The sequence below is a fragment of the Sus scrofa genome, chromosome 6 (assembly GCF_054392235.1).
Source record: "Sus scrofa isolate SSC_HxYL_T2T_F1_AM1 chromosome 6, Sscrofa_HxYL_maternal_Yorkshire_Landrace_v2.0, whole genome shotgun sequence".
Classification (NCBI taxonomy): domain Eukaryota; kingdom Metazoa; phylum Chordata; class Mammalia; order Artiodactyla; family Suidae; genus Sus; species Sus scrofa.
In genome coordinates this window covers 82,198,484-82,212,364 of record NC_139388.1, presented here as the reverse complement: position 1 = coordinate 82,212,364, position 13,881 = coordinate 82,198,484, and the positions used below count along the sequence as shown (strand labels likewise).

Sequence of the window (13,881 nt, the reverse complement as noted above, 5' to 3'; positions counted from 1 at the left end):
CCCCCGCCGTGGGTAGGCGGGGCTCGAGGCACCCCAGCGCGCAGGCGCCGACCTCATGCTGAACGCCGTGTCTCGAGCCGTGGCTCGTGCTGCCGTCCGCAGCTCGCGTCGCCCCAGACAATCCGAGGCTCGCCCCGCCGCTAGCGCAGCCGTCATGTCCCGGCCCCTGCGGGCCACCTCGGGCTCCCCAGCCCGACCCGCCACAGTTCTGGGCACCATGGAGATGGGGCGCCGCATGGACGCGCCCGCCAGCGCCGCGGCCGTGCGTGCCTTCCTGCAGCGCGGCTACACTGAGCTGGACACTGCCTTCATGTACAGCGACGGCCAGTCCGAGAGCATCCTGGGCGGCCTGGGGCTCGGGCTGGGCGGCGGCGACTGCAGAGGTAACTCCTGGCGCCTGCGCCCCCACCCCTGGTCCTCCCCACTGAACCCTGCAATTCAGACCCTGCAACAGCAGGACGCTAACCCAACCCCAGTAAGCTCACGGGCCGTGGTCAGGACCGGCAGTTTTCGTCCCCGCTTCCGGGGCGCCGACCTCCCTTGGCCACCCAACAGCTCTGTGACACCCCCCCCCCCCACCGCTCTGCAAGCCCCCTGCACATCCAGGCCTGGATAGCTGAGCAGCGCTTTGTCCTGACCACCTTCCCCTTCTCTTCACCTTCCCCTGGAGGCTGCACCTCTGTAACCCCCAGGTGTGTTACCCTCAACCTGATCAAGTTCTTCGCTTCCTACCCGCGCTGCTTTCTTTGTGCACCTTTCTGCCGCCCTCCTCTCCAGAACTATTCCATACTCACCTCCAGCCCTGCCAGGTGCCTATAACCTGTGTCCAAGCGCTCTTCTTAGCCTCTCCTGCCCTTCTTTCCCCGCCTAGGCGCTCCCCGAGCAACTTTTCTTCTCCCAGTCTTTGATCTGTTCCTAGACTTTGCTCGGTTCAGTTGACTGTTCTCCTTGGCCCTCTCAGGGAGAGCTGCAGTCCTGCCCTAGGCTGGATTGGGGGAGCAGGGATGTCGGGGTAAAACGTAGGGAGTGGGGAGGGAGCGGGTAACCACTCCTATAGCCCTGTGCCAGGCTTCTTAGGGGCCTGCAGGAGGGAATGTGACTAAGCCACCCTTAAAGAGCTCAGAGGATAGTAGGGAACATTGAAGCAAATGATTGTCGGGGAGCCCAGAAGAGGAAGCAATTTTAGGGGGAAGAGGGTGGATGGGGACAGGAAGAGGCACTTGGGAAGACTCAGAGGATGCTGGAGCTGGGCTTAAAGGACCAACAGTAGTTTGCAGAGATGAGAGAAAAGGGCATGAGAGGCTGAGGGCAGAGCTGTGCAAAGACTGGGCTTGGAAATGCAAAGTGCCTGCTGTGTGGAAGGACAGCCAGGAGGCAAGTGTGGCTTGAGTGGAGAGTTGTGTGTGGAGGAACAGTCCTTTATTAGCCTAATGCCATTGGAAATGCCTCACTATTGCTGTTACACACCCTGCCTCCTCTTTTCCAACCTGAGGCTCTTCTTTTCCAGCCCTTGTTGGGGCCCCTCTGAGTCCTCCTTTGATTCAGGGCTTGGGGGAGATGGAGAATGTGCATCTCGGACCCACACTTTCTAGTTCTCCTAGCTGCTTCTAGTTGCTAACGAAGATTTTGTTTCTGAATTGGTTTTTGTCCTCCAGCCCTTCCCTGCTTCCTGCTCTGAGGCCACCGAATCAAAGTCCTCAGGTCAGGACCGAGGCAAAGTTCACACCAAGAATGCAGGGGGTTTAAGGAGTGCCTGCCATGGCGCGCAGCGGAAACGAATCTGACTTGTATACATGAGGATGCGGGTTTGATCCCTGACCTCACTCAGTGGGTTCAGCGTCCAGTGTTGCCATGAGCTGTGGTGTAGGTCACAGATGCGGCCCAGATCCAGGGTAGCTGTGGCTGCGGTGTAGGCTGGCAGTTGTAGCTCCGATTCAACCCCTCGCCTGAGAACCTCCATAGGCCATGAGTGCAGCCCTAAAAAGCAAACAAACAAAACAAAACAAAAAACCAAACAAGCAAACAAACAAAAAACCCCAAAAGAATGCAGGGGGGTTGAGAAATGTGGGGAATGGAGAAAATCTGGATTAAAAAGCCGTGGGACCTGGTGTCTCTGGTGTCCGAGTGATCTGATAACTCCCTCCGCTCGGAACTGCTGACTCACCTTTGCCACGTATGGAAAGTACAGAGTCCAGAGAGTTGGTGTCTTTTTTTTCTTCTTCTTCTCTTTTTGGCTGCTCCAAGGCTACCTGACCCACAGTTGCGGCAACGCCAGATCTTTTAATCCACTTTATGGAAGGCCAGGGATTGAACCTGTGTCCTGGAGCTACACAGATGCTTTGGGGGGAACTCCCTGGCACCCTATAAAAGCATTTCCAAGCTGCTTGCATGGCAGAACTCTGGTTCTCGTGGGGAGTGTGTCTACACTGGATGTGTGAGTGTGCACGCTGCCGGGAGCCTGGAAGAGAGGGGGAAGCTGTACCGCCTTCAGCTGGATTTACCTTCTACCTCTCTTTCAAACTGACCTGTCAGGGCTCAGATGCAGCAGCTGCACCTCTTTCCTGAATTCTTGCAGCCGCCTCTTTCCTTGTCTGCCCAGGCCTGTGCCCTCAACCTGTCTATGCTGTAGCCAGAGTAAACCAGATGACTCTTCAGTCATAACACCTTTGGGTGCTGGTATTTGAGGAGACCCTCAGGGATCCGGTCTGTGCCCCCTTCTCTTATCTCCTGTCCCACTGCTCCCTGCCTGGAGCTGATGCTCTTACAACTCAGAATGGCAGGCCTGGCCCTTCACATTCTGCTTTCTGGCCTTTGTGGCTTTGTCCAAGGTCCCACCCTCTGGAATGTATTTCCCGCCCTTCCTTGGTGGCTGTGACCCTTTTGTGGAGACTCAGCTTGGGGGCAGAGTGGGTGTCAGGCAGCCCATCCTGGAATTCCCGGGTTGGCCTTCTCTCGGCTCTGTGCTCTTCGGTATCATACATAACCTCACCTTCTTGACTCTGCGCTTCTGGGGGGCAGAGGTGAATATGTTTCGTTCATCTCTGCGTACTTGGCCCCTGAGACAAGGCTTGGCACAGCCAGCAGTTTGGTGACAGATAATGTGATAGCTGTGAACCTTGGGAACCACACACAAAACATTATTTGATCCCCATGACCTACTTTTGAGGACAGTTCTATTGTCATCCTCCCCATTTTATAGATTAGAGAATTGAAACTCAGAGGACTTAAGCAATTTAGCCAGGGTCACATGGCTAGTAAGCAGTTAGAGTAAGTTTCTTAACCATTATGTTCTTCTCGCAAAGTGAAAATCGCCACCAAAGCCAATCCCTGGGAAGGAAGGTCTCTGAAGCCCGACAGCCTCCGGTCCCAGCTGGAGACGTCACTGCAGCGGCTGCAGTGCCCCCGGGTCGACCTCTTCTATCTACACGCACCTGACCACGGCACCCCCGTGGAAGAGACGCTGCGCGCCTGCCACCAGCTGCACCAGGAGGTGACGCAGTCCCCCTGCCCCTCTCCTTGGCCTGTCATAGCCCAGGAGAGTGGAAGCTCCAGGGCTGTCCCAGAGCAGAGCTAGGGACAGAGCCCTCTCCCAGGGTCCCCAGCCCAGTCTCCCCCTCCTCGTGTCCTGGGCTGGGGTGGATTCTGACCTTGGTCTCTGCCCTGCAGGGCAAGTTTGTGGAGCTTGGCCTCTCCAACTATGCTGCCTGGGAGGTGGCCGAGATCTGTACCCTGTGCAGGAGCAACGGCTGGATCCTGCCTACCGTGTACCAGGTGAGGCCGGGGCTGCAGGGGCCTGAGTGTCCAGGGCCCCTGCTGATCCTGGGCACTCTTGTCCCTCCCACTGCCCCTGTGCCATCTCCATAGCAGCCACTCCCCTGCTCACAGCCTGCAGGTGGCTCCCTGCCATCTCTGGGTCTGGCTTCCCTTGCTACTCGCCTCTTACTCTGCCTGTCAGCCTGGAGCCCTCCTGCCCCTTCTCCCTGGAAGGAGGGCCCGGGCCTCGTTAGATGCCTCTTCCTCCGGAAGCCTGTCCCTGCAGGCCAGCGGGCCTCCAGTCTGCAGACCTAATCATTCCCACGATGGTGATGAGTATTTGTGAGACTTGACTCTGATCCCAGAACCCACCTTCACGTGATCACCTGTTTTCTGTCTTTGTTCTTAACTTGACTCTAATGTCTCTTGGAAGCAGAGACCTTACTAGATCCACTAGTGTTTGGGAACTCAATGTCCAGCCCACAGTTGGTTCCTACAGATTTTTGTGGAATGACGTATCTAGTCCCATGTCCTTTGCTGGGACCCAGCACCATCTCCCCATTCCCCAGCCACCACTAGTGATTGGGCGGGTTTTGTGTGTGTGTGTGTGTTTTTCGGTATTTTTTTTGCCACACCCGCGGCATGTAGAATTTCCCGGGCCAGGGATCAAACCTGCACCACAGCAGTGACAACACCAGGTCCTTAACCCACTGCACCACCAGGGAACTCCCCTTGGGCAGGTTTGGACTGAAGGTTTTTAAAGAGGGCCGGTGTTCCCCACCCCATGCGCTCTCTCCACCTGGCCCTTCTGCCTGCAGGGCATGTACAACGCCACCACCCGGCAGGTGGAAACAGAGCTCTTCCCCTGCCTCAAACACTTTGGACTGAGGTTCTACGCCTACAACCCTCTGGCTGGTATGGGCGACTGCGGGGACAGGCTGCCCCCCACCCCTGGGTCGGGGGGGGAGGGCATTCCTGACCCTGTTTCTGCCTATTTCTGACCCAGGGGTACCTAACCCCACACCTGGGAAGCAGGGAGGGGCTGGACAGAAGCTGGGCTGGGTCCACCATCCTTCCTGGGTCCCACCCACCCCACTGACCCCACTTCTGGTCCAGAGCAGCCTCTGTGAGCAGAGCCGGGGATCTGATCACAGCCTTCCTGCAGGGGGCCTGCTGACCGGCAAGTACAAGTATGAGGACAAGGATGAGAAACAACCCCTGGGCCGCTTCTTTGGGAACAGCTGGGCTGAAATCTACAGGAATCGGTGAGCTGGGCTAAGTCAGGATGGCTCAGATGGGAAGGGGTCCCCTCCATCTGAAATGGAGATGTTCAAGGCTGCTTTGCTGGGGGCTCCAGGCCTCCCTGGCTGCCTGGACGTACCTCTCTTGATTCCTAGAGAAATCATGAAACCATCTATGAGGTCTCTTTTTGTTCTCTTGGAACCTCTGTGAGGAATGAGGAGCCCTGGAACTAGACTAGGTCTCCCAGGTCATAGGTCTTCCCTGAGAAATGCTTGTCACCTGCCAAGGGGGAAAGCGAGGGCCTTGGATGAGGCTCAGGAGGCCTAGTGCCGAGTGGGCCCGGTACTAGCTGCCTGTTTGTCAGGGTGAAGGAAGGGCAGACTTTGAGTTCTTAGGAGTAAAGATGTCATTGAGATCCCTGGTGAGCGAGCCAGCATCCTGGGTGGTTCTGCTGCCCAATAAAGCAGGAGCCCCACTGCTCGAGGGGACACCGGCCCCTCTGTGCTGCAGGGGTGGGCTGGGCGCAGCTGCCCTGGTTGACTCTTTGGCTGTGGCCCCCCATGTGACCCAATGGTCCTGACCCCTGTGCTACCACTGACACCTGCTTAGGTTTTGGAAGCAGCACCATTTCAAGGCTATTGCCCTGGTGGAGAAGGCCCTGCAGGCTGCCTATGGCACCAGTGCCCCCAGCATGACCTCGGCTGCCCTGCGGTGGATGTACCACCACTCGCAGCTCCAGGTAAGCCAGCTGCCCCTGGAGGCCCCGCTTCTGCTCTCCTGGGGGAACCAGAATGACCTTTAGGTGATTTCTAGATAGGTTTCCCCTCTGAGATTCCTGTTCCCATTCTCATGGCAGCATTCCTATGGCTCTGAGCAGCTACCCAAGTGCCAGGCCCTGTATGAAGGCTTTGTCCATGTGGCCTTGTTACTTAGGCCCAATGAAGTGTGATTATTACAGTTTTACTGATGAGCAAAGTGGGGTTCACACAGCTCCGAAGGGGATAGAAATGTAGCATATTTGACCGCTAGGCCCCAGCATGGCTCAGGCTGCCAGGGTTTCTTCCTTTTTTGTCCCCTTGTCTACTCTCACACTGGCCGGGCTTTGCCTTAAGCTGATTTAGCCCACTGGTTCTGTTCCTCTGATGGGAGCTGGAGTTTCCCCATCTTCCTGGCTAAAACTTTACTCCAGCTTCAGCCTTACACAGTTGCACAGTTTCTGGCCTATACACAGCAGGTTTTCAATAAATGGGAGCTAAGTACTTTACATCAATTCTTCTTTTGGGTTTTTTTTTTGTTTGTTTTTTTTTCTGCCCCATGGCATATGGAATTCCCTGGCCAGGGATCAGATCTAAATCACAGTTGTGACACTGGATCTTTTTTGTTGTCTTTTTAGGACCACACCTGTGGCATATGGCAAGTTCCCAGGCTAGAGGTTAAGTCAGAGCTGTAGCTGCCAGCCTACACTATAGCCATAGCAATGCCAAATCCGAGCCACATCTGTGACCTATGCCACAGCTCACAGCAACACCAGATCCTTAACCCAGTGGGCGAGGCCAGGGAATCAAACCCGCATCCTCATGGATACTAGTTATGTTTGTTAACCGCTGAACTACAAGGGGAACTCCAACACTGGATCCTTTAACCCACTGTGACGGCCGGGGATCGATCCTGCGTCCTGGGCTGCAGAGGCACTGCCAATCCCATTATGCCACCACGGGAACTCCACCTTTACATCACTTCTCATTCCCATCATCATGCTGAAAATTGAGAAGATTGGAGTCTCAAGGAGGTTAAGTAGCTAAACCAAGTTTATGCAGCTGCTGAGTGGCAGAACTGGGCTCTGTGCTTGGGTCTGCATGAGCAGGAGCAAAGACAGGGTTTGGAGTCACATGGTTACAGTTGTGGAAGGCACCTTGAGTGCTTTCTAGAACTACGTGGGGTCTAAATAAAAAATCAGATCCCAAGTCGTGGCAGGGGCAAGGCTTGGGAGGGGGGGTGTCACTGTGGTGCATTAGTGTCTTGACGTCTATCTCCCCTCGCAGGGTGACCATGGGGACGCTGTCATCCTGGGCATGTCCAGCCTGGAGCAGCTGGAGCAGAACTTGGCGGCCACAGAGGGTGGGCCCCTGGAGCCCACTGTGGTGCAGGCCTTTGACCAAGCCTGGCACATGGTTGCCCATGAATGTCCCAACTACTTCCGCTAGGCCCCAGCATGGCTCAGGCTGCCAGGGTTTCTTCCTTTTTTGTCCCCTTGTCTACTCTCACACTGGCCGGGCTTTGCCTTAAGCTGATTTAGCACAGTCTTTCTGCCCGGTCTCTTCTCCCCGCTCTGGAGCCTGCATTATTTTTCTAGTTTCCTGCCTCACTCTCAGTTACCTTCACAATGTGTGAAGGCTGGGGCTGAGCCATGCGTGGGTATTTCTTGTCTGAATAAAGCGGGCACCTGACCTGGCTGTCGCCCAGGCCCAGAGTGAACCCCACAAACTCATCTCCCTGACTGCTTGCAGCCTGTTTTCACCCTGCCTGGGGGCTTCCTGCCAAAGGGGTACAGCAGTGAGTGCAGCCTGACCTGCCAGCAGTGCCTCACTCTTCCACACCCGACAGGAGGGAGGCCCGTACCCCAAAGCAGACCATCTCTCCCTCGGAACTACCTCACTGCTTACAAACAGAAGGCTCTGGGCACAAGCTACCAGCCAGAGTCCCAAGCAGAAGAATAAGCCCCCAGGATGCGGTGGGACATTTCTGTCTGCTGGGTTTCAGCAGTGGCTTTATTCTGGTCATTGCCGAGATCCTCCTCGGCCCTGGTCTGGGAGGGAGGGGGTGGGAGAAGGGGTAGGAAGAGGGGCGGTGGCCAGGCACCTGCTTTCCTCTGCAAATCCCAGTGTCAAGCCAGGGGCACCAAGGGCCAGAGAAGCCTAGCCTGGTCACACAGGAGCCAGTGCTGGAAACTGGCTTGATGTGAACAAAATCCTGGGAGTCCAAACAAGTCCGGAGGCTTTCTTCCCAAGCGAAGTCCCTCTTGCTGTCTACAGGGAGACACCCTGCCAAAAAGCTTTTATTATTTATCAAGAGAGCCTGTCCCTGTCACCCTCCTGCGTCTTCATCCACAGAACAAACGCTGCTCCCTCTAGAGGAAGCGGCAGTCCCACGTGGTCCCGTCAGGCTGAGACCTGGGATGGGCGGGGCGGTCCCAGGCGCCCATCAGCTGTCGTCGTCGTCGTCTTCCTCTGACTCCTCCTCCGACTCTGGCGCGCTCTCTGGCAAGTCCTCGCCCATCTCTTGGAACCTCCCAGACTGCGCATCCCACATGTACCTGATGGTCACCTTGAATTCGGCCATTTCATACCCAAAGAGCTTCTGCAAGAGACCAAAGGAGCCGGTTGGGGAGGAGCCAGCGTGGTGGGTGGTGTCTGCGCCCCGCCCGCCGCACCCCGAGGATGCCGCACTCACCAGGATGCGGGCCTGCTCTGGGGTTAGCACGTCGCCCTCCTTGCACACCTCGTAGTCTGACAGCAGGGTCACCACACCTGCAGAGACGGGCCCCCAAGCAGTCACCCCGGCACAGAGGCCTGTGCAGAGCTGTAGGCACGGTGGTGCCCCTGTCCCCCAGCACCCACTGGGCAGGGGTTCGTCGGTGAGGGCTCAGCTGCCTGGGAGGGTTTTTTTCTGGGGGGGGGGGCAGTGACCTTCTTCCTTGTTCCTAAATGGCTGTGTTCTGGCTCTGAGTTCCTGTCCACGTTCACCCCAACTCTAAGGTGGACACTCAGCCTCATTTTCATGTGAGAAGATGGAGGTGGGTAAAAACCCACTCAGCCAGAAAGGAGTGGCTGGGTGGGGGGACTTTTGGCCACTAAGCTGTGTCCTTTCTGCTCTAGGGACCTCCAAGTACCTTTCCCTTTCCCTCCCTTTCCCTTCCCTTCCTTTCTTCCCTCCTTCTTTCTTTCATCTTTCTAGGGCCACACCGCAGCATATGGAGGTTCCTGGCCTGGGAGTGAATAGGAGCTACAGCCGCTGGCCTACACCACAGCTCACGGCAATGCTGGATCCTTAACCCACTGGGTGAGGCCAGGGATCGACCCCGCATCCTCATGAACCCTAGTTGGGTTCATTAACCCCGGGGCCATGGCAGGACCTCCACGGGTACCTTTCTTGAGGGTAGTGGGCAGGCCCAGCTGCCTCAGCTGAGGCTCCATGGAGTGAGGGAACTGCTCCAGGGGCCCCGGGTCCAGGTTCACGGTGAACGTTGCTTTGTTCCCTGCTCGGGCGTAGTCCATCTCCCCGTATTTCGTGAACCACCTGAGGGGAAAGAGAAGTGAGAGGGGGTGGTTGTTTCTGACAGCCACCTGCCTGCCTGAGGCCAGCCTCCGCCTGGGCCTCGCCACCCCCTCCCTGGCTCAGCCTGGAGCTCTGAGCTGGAGAGAATAAAGACTCAGTGACAGGGATCCGAGAACCAGTTCTTAGTTGATGCGCCTGGATTTCTCCTTCCCCGGAGACCTCACCAGCTTTTCCTTCCCGCCGCCTCCCTCGAGCACTCACTCGTTTACTTCCTCCTTCGTGCGGTTGGTGAAAAGGAGACCCACCTCACCCCTCAACTTCTTGCTAACCTACAAAACCAAAGTAGGGTTGGTCACAGGAGAGCAGTGGCCCTCAACTGGGGACAGTTTTGCTGCCCCCCCACCATTTGGCAACACCTGGAGACATTTTTGGTTACAGCTGGAGAAGGGCGGTACTACTTGCTGGGTCTGGAGGTTAAAGGAGAACCATGCTTTAGGCCTTTAAGCCGACACCACCCCATGCCCTGCCCCAATGGCTTGTGGGTGTCACATGAGAACGGGCAGGAGAGAAGACAGCCTGGCCCTGGCCCCTCCCAGCGAGGGCGGGACACTCACCTGATGCAGGTTGTCTCTGTACTCATCACATGGGCTCCGACCCAAGGCCACCATCATCACTTTGTTTTTGCCAAAAAACATCCTACAGAGAAAAAGAGGGGTCCATGAAAGAGCTGTCCTGCCCTCTCCCCAGTTAAGTGCAAACCAGCTCCAGTTCTGGAGCCCAAGCCAGGCCGTTTTGTACCAGGAGGTGTGCCCAGAGGCTCCCACTTTTCCATGCAGCCCGCCTGCTGTCCCTCTTGTTATTTTCCTGCACAGAGCCGGACACGCACAGTAATCTGTCTCAGGCCATTGAGTGTGTCTCGATGTATGCAAGAGGCCCATTTAATGGTCTAAGCCAGAGCTGGCGGGGTGTTCTTTAAGGGACCAGACCTCAGGGTTAGGGGAGCCCCCTCTCCTGGGGGGCTCACTGCTCAAACAGTCCTTGAACAACTCCCAAGTCCACCCACCCCATCCCTGTGCAAGAACAGATTTAACAGTTAACAAGTGCTCTTCACACCCTGTCACACACAGGGGTGTGACACCGTGTCCTTATTAAGGCGCCACTGGTGACCCAGGTACCCCAGGGTCACTAACCGCCCCTGTGCCTTGCGAACAGCCTGGTCCCTTCGGCGCGCAGGCCCGCCGTGCCCTGCCTGCTCACCGGCTGTGCTTCCAGGCGTTGCGGATGTCCTTGAGCTTGCTGTTCCTCATGTTGGCCACGGAGAAGATGAAGAGAAACTTGTACGTGTCTACACATTTCCGCAGCTGCGGGACAATTCATGGGACTCTGGAGTCCAAGGGGCGGCAGGGGTTGGGCGATCCTCTGGCCTCAGATGGGAAGGTCTGCTCTAGGGCTCTCACATCCACGGACGTTTGGAGCCTCTAAGCAGGCCGGCTCCCCCTCACCTCTGCTACCGAAGCCAGGGTCACCGAGCACCGGGGCTGCCCTGACACAAAGTAGGCACGCTGGCCAAGTGCAGGGGACATGGAGCCACCAGTCAAGATCCCACTCTTCCCAGGTCCGACTTCCTATGGCCAGCAGTGCAATGGACCAGTGCTCTTTGCTCTGTCCAGTAACTGCTGACAACCTAGAACCTCAGCTACAGGAGGAAGGCTCTCCTGCTATGTGGAAACATACATAGCCTTGTAATTTACTCCTAAGGGGAGTCGGCTCATGGGCCCTGCCGGCCGCACGTTGCTGGCTGCAGCCACAGTGAAACAGTCTCAAGGAGATGGCATCGTTGTGCAGGAGAGCCCGCTCTTGCCCAGCCTGCAGCCCCGAGGCAGTGCAGACAGTGGGTTGGTGCATGTATCCACACCTGGTGACCCCTGGCTTTTTGACACTGGGTGGACTGAACCAAGCTCTGTAAGCTTCAGTCATCAGAGAGCAAAATAGCACTAAGGCCACCCAGCATGTACCTCACAAGGATGTTTCACCTATGAGACAGTGCCGTGCAGGGCACAGCAAGAGTTCAACCAAAGCTGGAAACCACCACTATGGGCGTTTTCATTGCTGCTGCTGCTGCTGGAGGAAAAGGAGGCTGGATCAGAGCACCTGGTGAGTTTTTTTCTTTTTCTTTAAAAAAACAGTATGTTTCCTTGACAGCCCTATGCCCACCTTTATACACCAAATACTGGGTCTGGAAAAACAAAAAGAACAAGCTCTTACCTCTTCTATCAAGTTCTGTTTCAGTTCCAAGCCCTTCTTGGCAGTTTTGGTTAGGGAAACTAACACATAAAAGAAAAAGAGATGATGAGTGACAAATCTGGATGTCCTAGACACTCATTTTCTTCTCCCCTTTGGTAGCCCAGCTGGACCAAGCCAGTCTGAAGAAAGGCAGCAAGGTTTTGGTGGCCACATTTCTGGCACCGAAGACTACTCCCAGGGTCCCCAGAGCGCCTACGCTCGAGCCTGGCGATCTCTTCACATGTGTCGTCTTCCTTAGACCAGCTGGTATTCCTCAGCCCCTCTGAGGTGAAACTAAAAAACCCGTGCTGAGGTGTGGGGGCAGGGCATGTCCCCGCTCTGGGGGCGCTTCCAGGGGCAGACCTTGCCCACTGGCTGAGGCAGGTCCCTCTGTGCTCTTGGCCATGGCGCATAGAGACCATCTATGGCTGGTCTGTGGTGTGGAAGGACAGTCTGGGGACAGGATCTCTGTACACCTTGTCCTACAGTCTGGATCTGTGGATGCAGCCGTGCCTCTCTAGGGAGGGACAAGCAGCTCTACTCTGACAACAGCTGGGGCCCAACTTGCCCCTTACCTGGAAGGGTTTGGCATTTGCCAGATCTGACCAGGGTTCCTGCCACAGAACCTAGTCATTTCACAAACTCTTACAGAGAATCAAAGGCCAAGTCGTGGTTCTGGGAGGAGGCCACCTCTTATTCATCTTACCTGGCACTCCCAATCCCTCTTCACAAAGCACACATCCAAAAAGGGAAACACACAGGTCAGGGGCAAATGCAGTGTAGGAGCGTAAACAAAACACAGCTGTCCATTTCCCAACATTTCTACTGCTACAACTGTGGACCAAGCCAGCATCGCACTCTCTAGGATTACTGCTGGTCCCACTGCTTCCACCCTCGCCCATCGCCCCTGCCTTCCCTGGTCTATCCTCAACAAAGCAATAACTAGGGTGATCTTTCTACTTTTTATTTGATTTTTTTGGAACACATGGAGGTTCTCAGGCTAGGGGTCAAAGTGGAGCTGCAGCTGCCGGCCTTCGCCACAGCCACAACACCAGATCCAAGCCCTGTCTTCGACCTACTCCACAGCTCACAACAACGCCGGATAGTTAGCCCACTGAGTGAGGGCAGGGATTGAACCCGCATCCTTGTGGATACTAGTTGGGTTTGTGACCCGCTGAGCCACAGTGGGAAGGCCAAGAGTCATCTTTTTAAGAAGTGTAGTTACACCCCATCATTCCTCCGCTCAGGCTCTTGTCTCCCATTTGACACAGGTGTGAAAACTGATTCCTTGTAAAGGCCTTTCAAGCCCTGTACACTCGCCCAATTCTCTCTTCCTCCTTTTAGCTCACTCTGCTCCAGCCACACTGGCCTCTAGACCTTAGAACACGTTAAACACGCTCCCACCTCAGGGCCTTTGCACTTCGTGTTCCTTCTCCTTGGAACACCATCCTCGCAGGTAAACTCCACGGGTTGCTTATTTCTTTTCTTTGGGTTTCTGCTCATCTGTTCCCTCAACAGAGACCTTCTCTGGTCACATTGTACAAAAGAGTATCAACCTCTCTTTATCTTACTTTTACTCTACAAAACTCATTACAACTTAAATTTATTGATTCGGTTTTTGGTCTTTTGGGAGGTTATGCTTCCCTTAACTAAAACGTTAAGCTGGCTGAAGGCTCTAGGCCTTCCTTGTAACTGCTGTATCTTCCAACGCCTAGAGAGTACAAGGCCTCTAATTTGTTGAACGAATATGCTAGACAGCCAAGGTGAAAAAGACGCACCATGACAAAGGAAGGTGTCCTACAGACTGCCATCTGAGAAAGACAGCCGCACAAAGAACGGCACACAAGCCTGCCAGGCAGAAGCAACTTCAAGCACGTACAAGCGACCAGGGTTGGGGGGGAGCGCGGAGGGCTTAAGAGAGATGGGCTGCAGTAGAAGCGAGATCGGGTGGTGCCCGGGTGTTCAGAGGCTGTTTCCCGGCCAGTCGGCCTTGGAAAAGCTCTCAAGGCCAGGCAAAGCAGTCTCAGCTCCCTGCCTAGACCAGGCTCCAGCCTCCTCCGAAGCTTCCCATGCTCCCGCCGCCCGGAAGCCCCCATCCATCCCAGCTCGCAGCGAGCCAGCGGAGTTCCTTGCGGGCCTCCCGGCGTCCCTCTCCGTCCCCCCCACCAAAGCCCCCATTGTAGCTGACAGCCAGCCTACGAATTCCCCACCGTTCCCAACGCCCCTTTTGCCCACCTTTCTTGTCGCGCTTGGATTTGGGCATCGCGTCGCAGCCACGTGCGGCGGAAGGCGGTGCTGCCTGCTAGGACCCCGGTGGCGCGGGGGCCT

At 56.0% G+C, this 13,881-nt stretch overlaps 2 protein-coding genes across 6 annotated transcripts; one reads left to right on the top strand and one right to left on the bottom strand.

The window, feature by feature from the left end:
* The first annotated feature begins 49 nt into the window (after positions 1-49).
* Positions 50-7,483, top strand: AKR7A2 (aldo-keto reductase family 7 member A2). The gene is given in 7 exon segments (NM_001243822.1): positions 50-383; positions 3,303-3,490; positions 3,667-3,771; positions 4,572-4,668; positions 4,919-5,018; positions 5,605-5,734; positions 7,038-7,483. Coding segments are annotated over 7 exon segments (1,110 nt in total). The 5' UTR covers positions 50-55; the 3' UTR covers positions 7,200-7,483.
* A 247-nt stretch (positions 7,484-7,730) lies between these two features.
* On the bottom strand, positions 7,731-13,859 carry MRTO4 (MRT4 homolog, ribosome maturation factor). Of its 5 annotated transcripts, none has more exon segments than NM_001243715.1 (8): positions 7,731-8,352; positions 8,446-8,522; positions 9,140-9,291; positions 9,532-9,599; positions 9,885-9,966; positions 10,528-10,631; positions 11,536-11,594; positions 13,789-13,859. In NM_001243715.1, coding segments are annotated over 8 exon segments (726 nt in total). In that variant the 5' UTR covers positions 13,817-13,859; the 3' UTR covers positions 7,731-8,196.
* Positions 13,860-13,881: the final 22 nt, after the last annotated feature.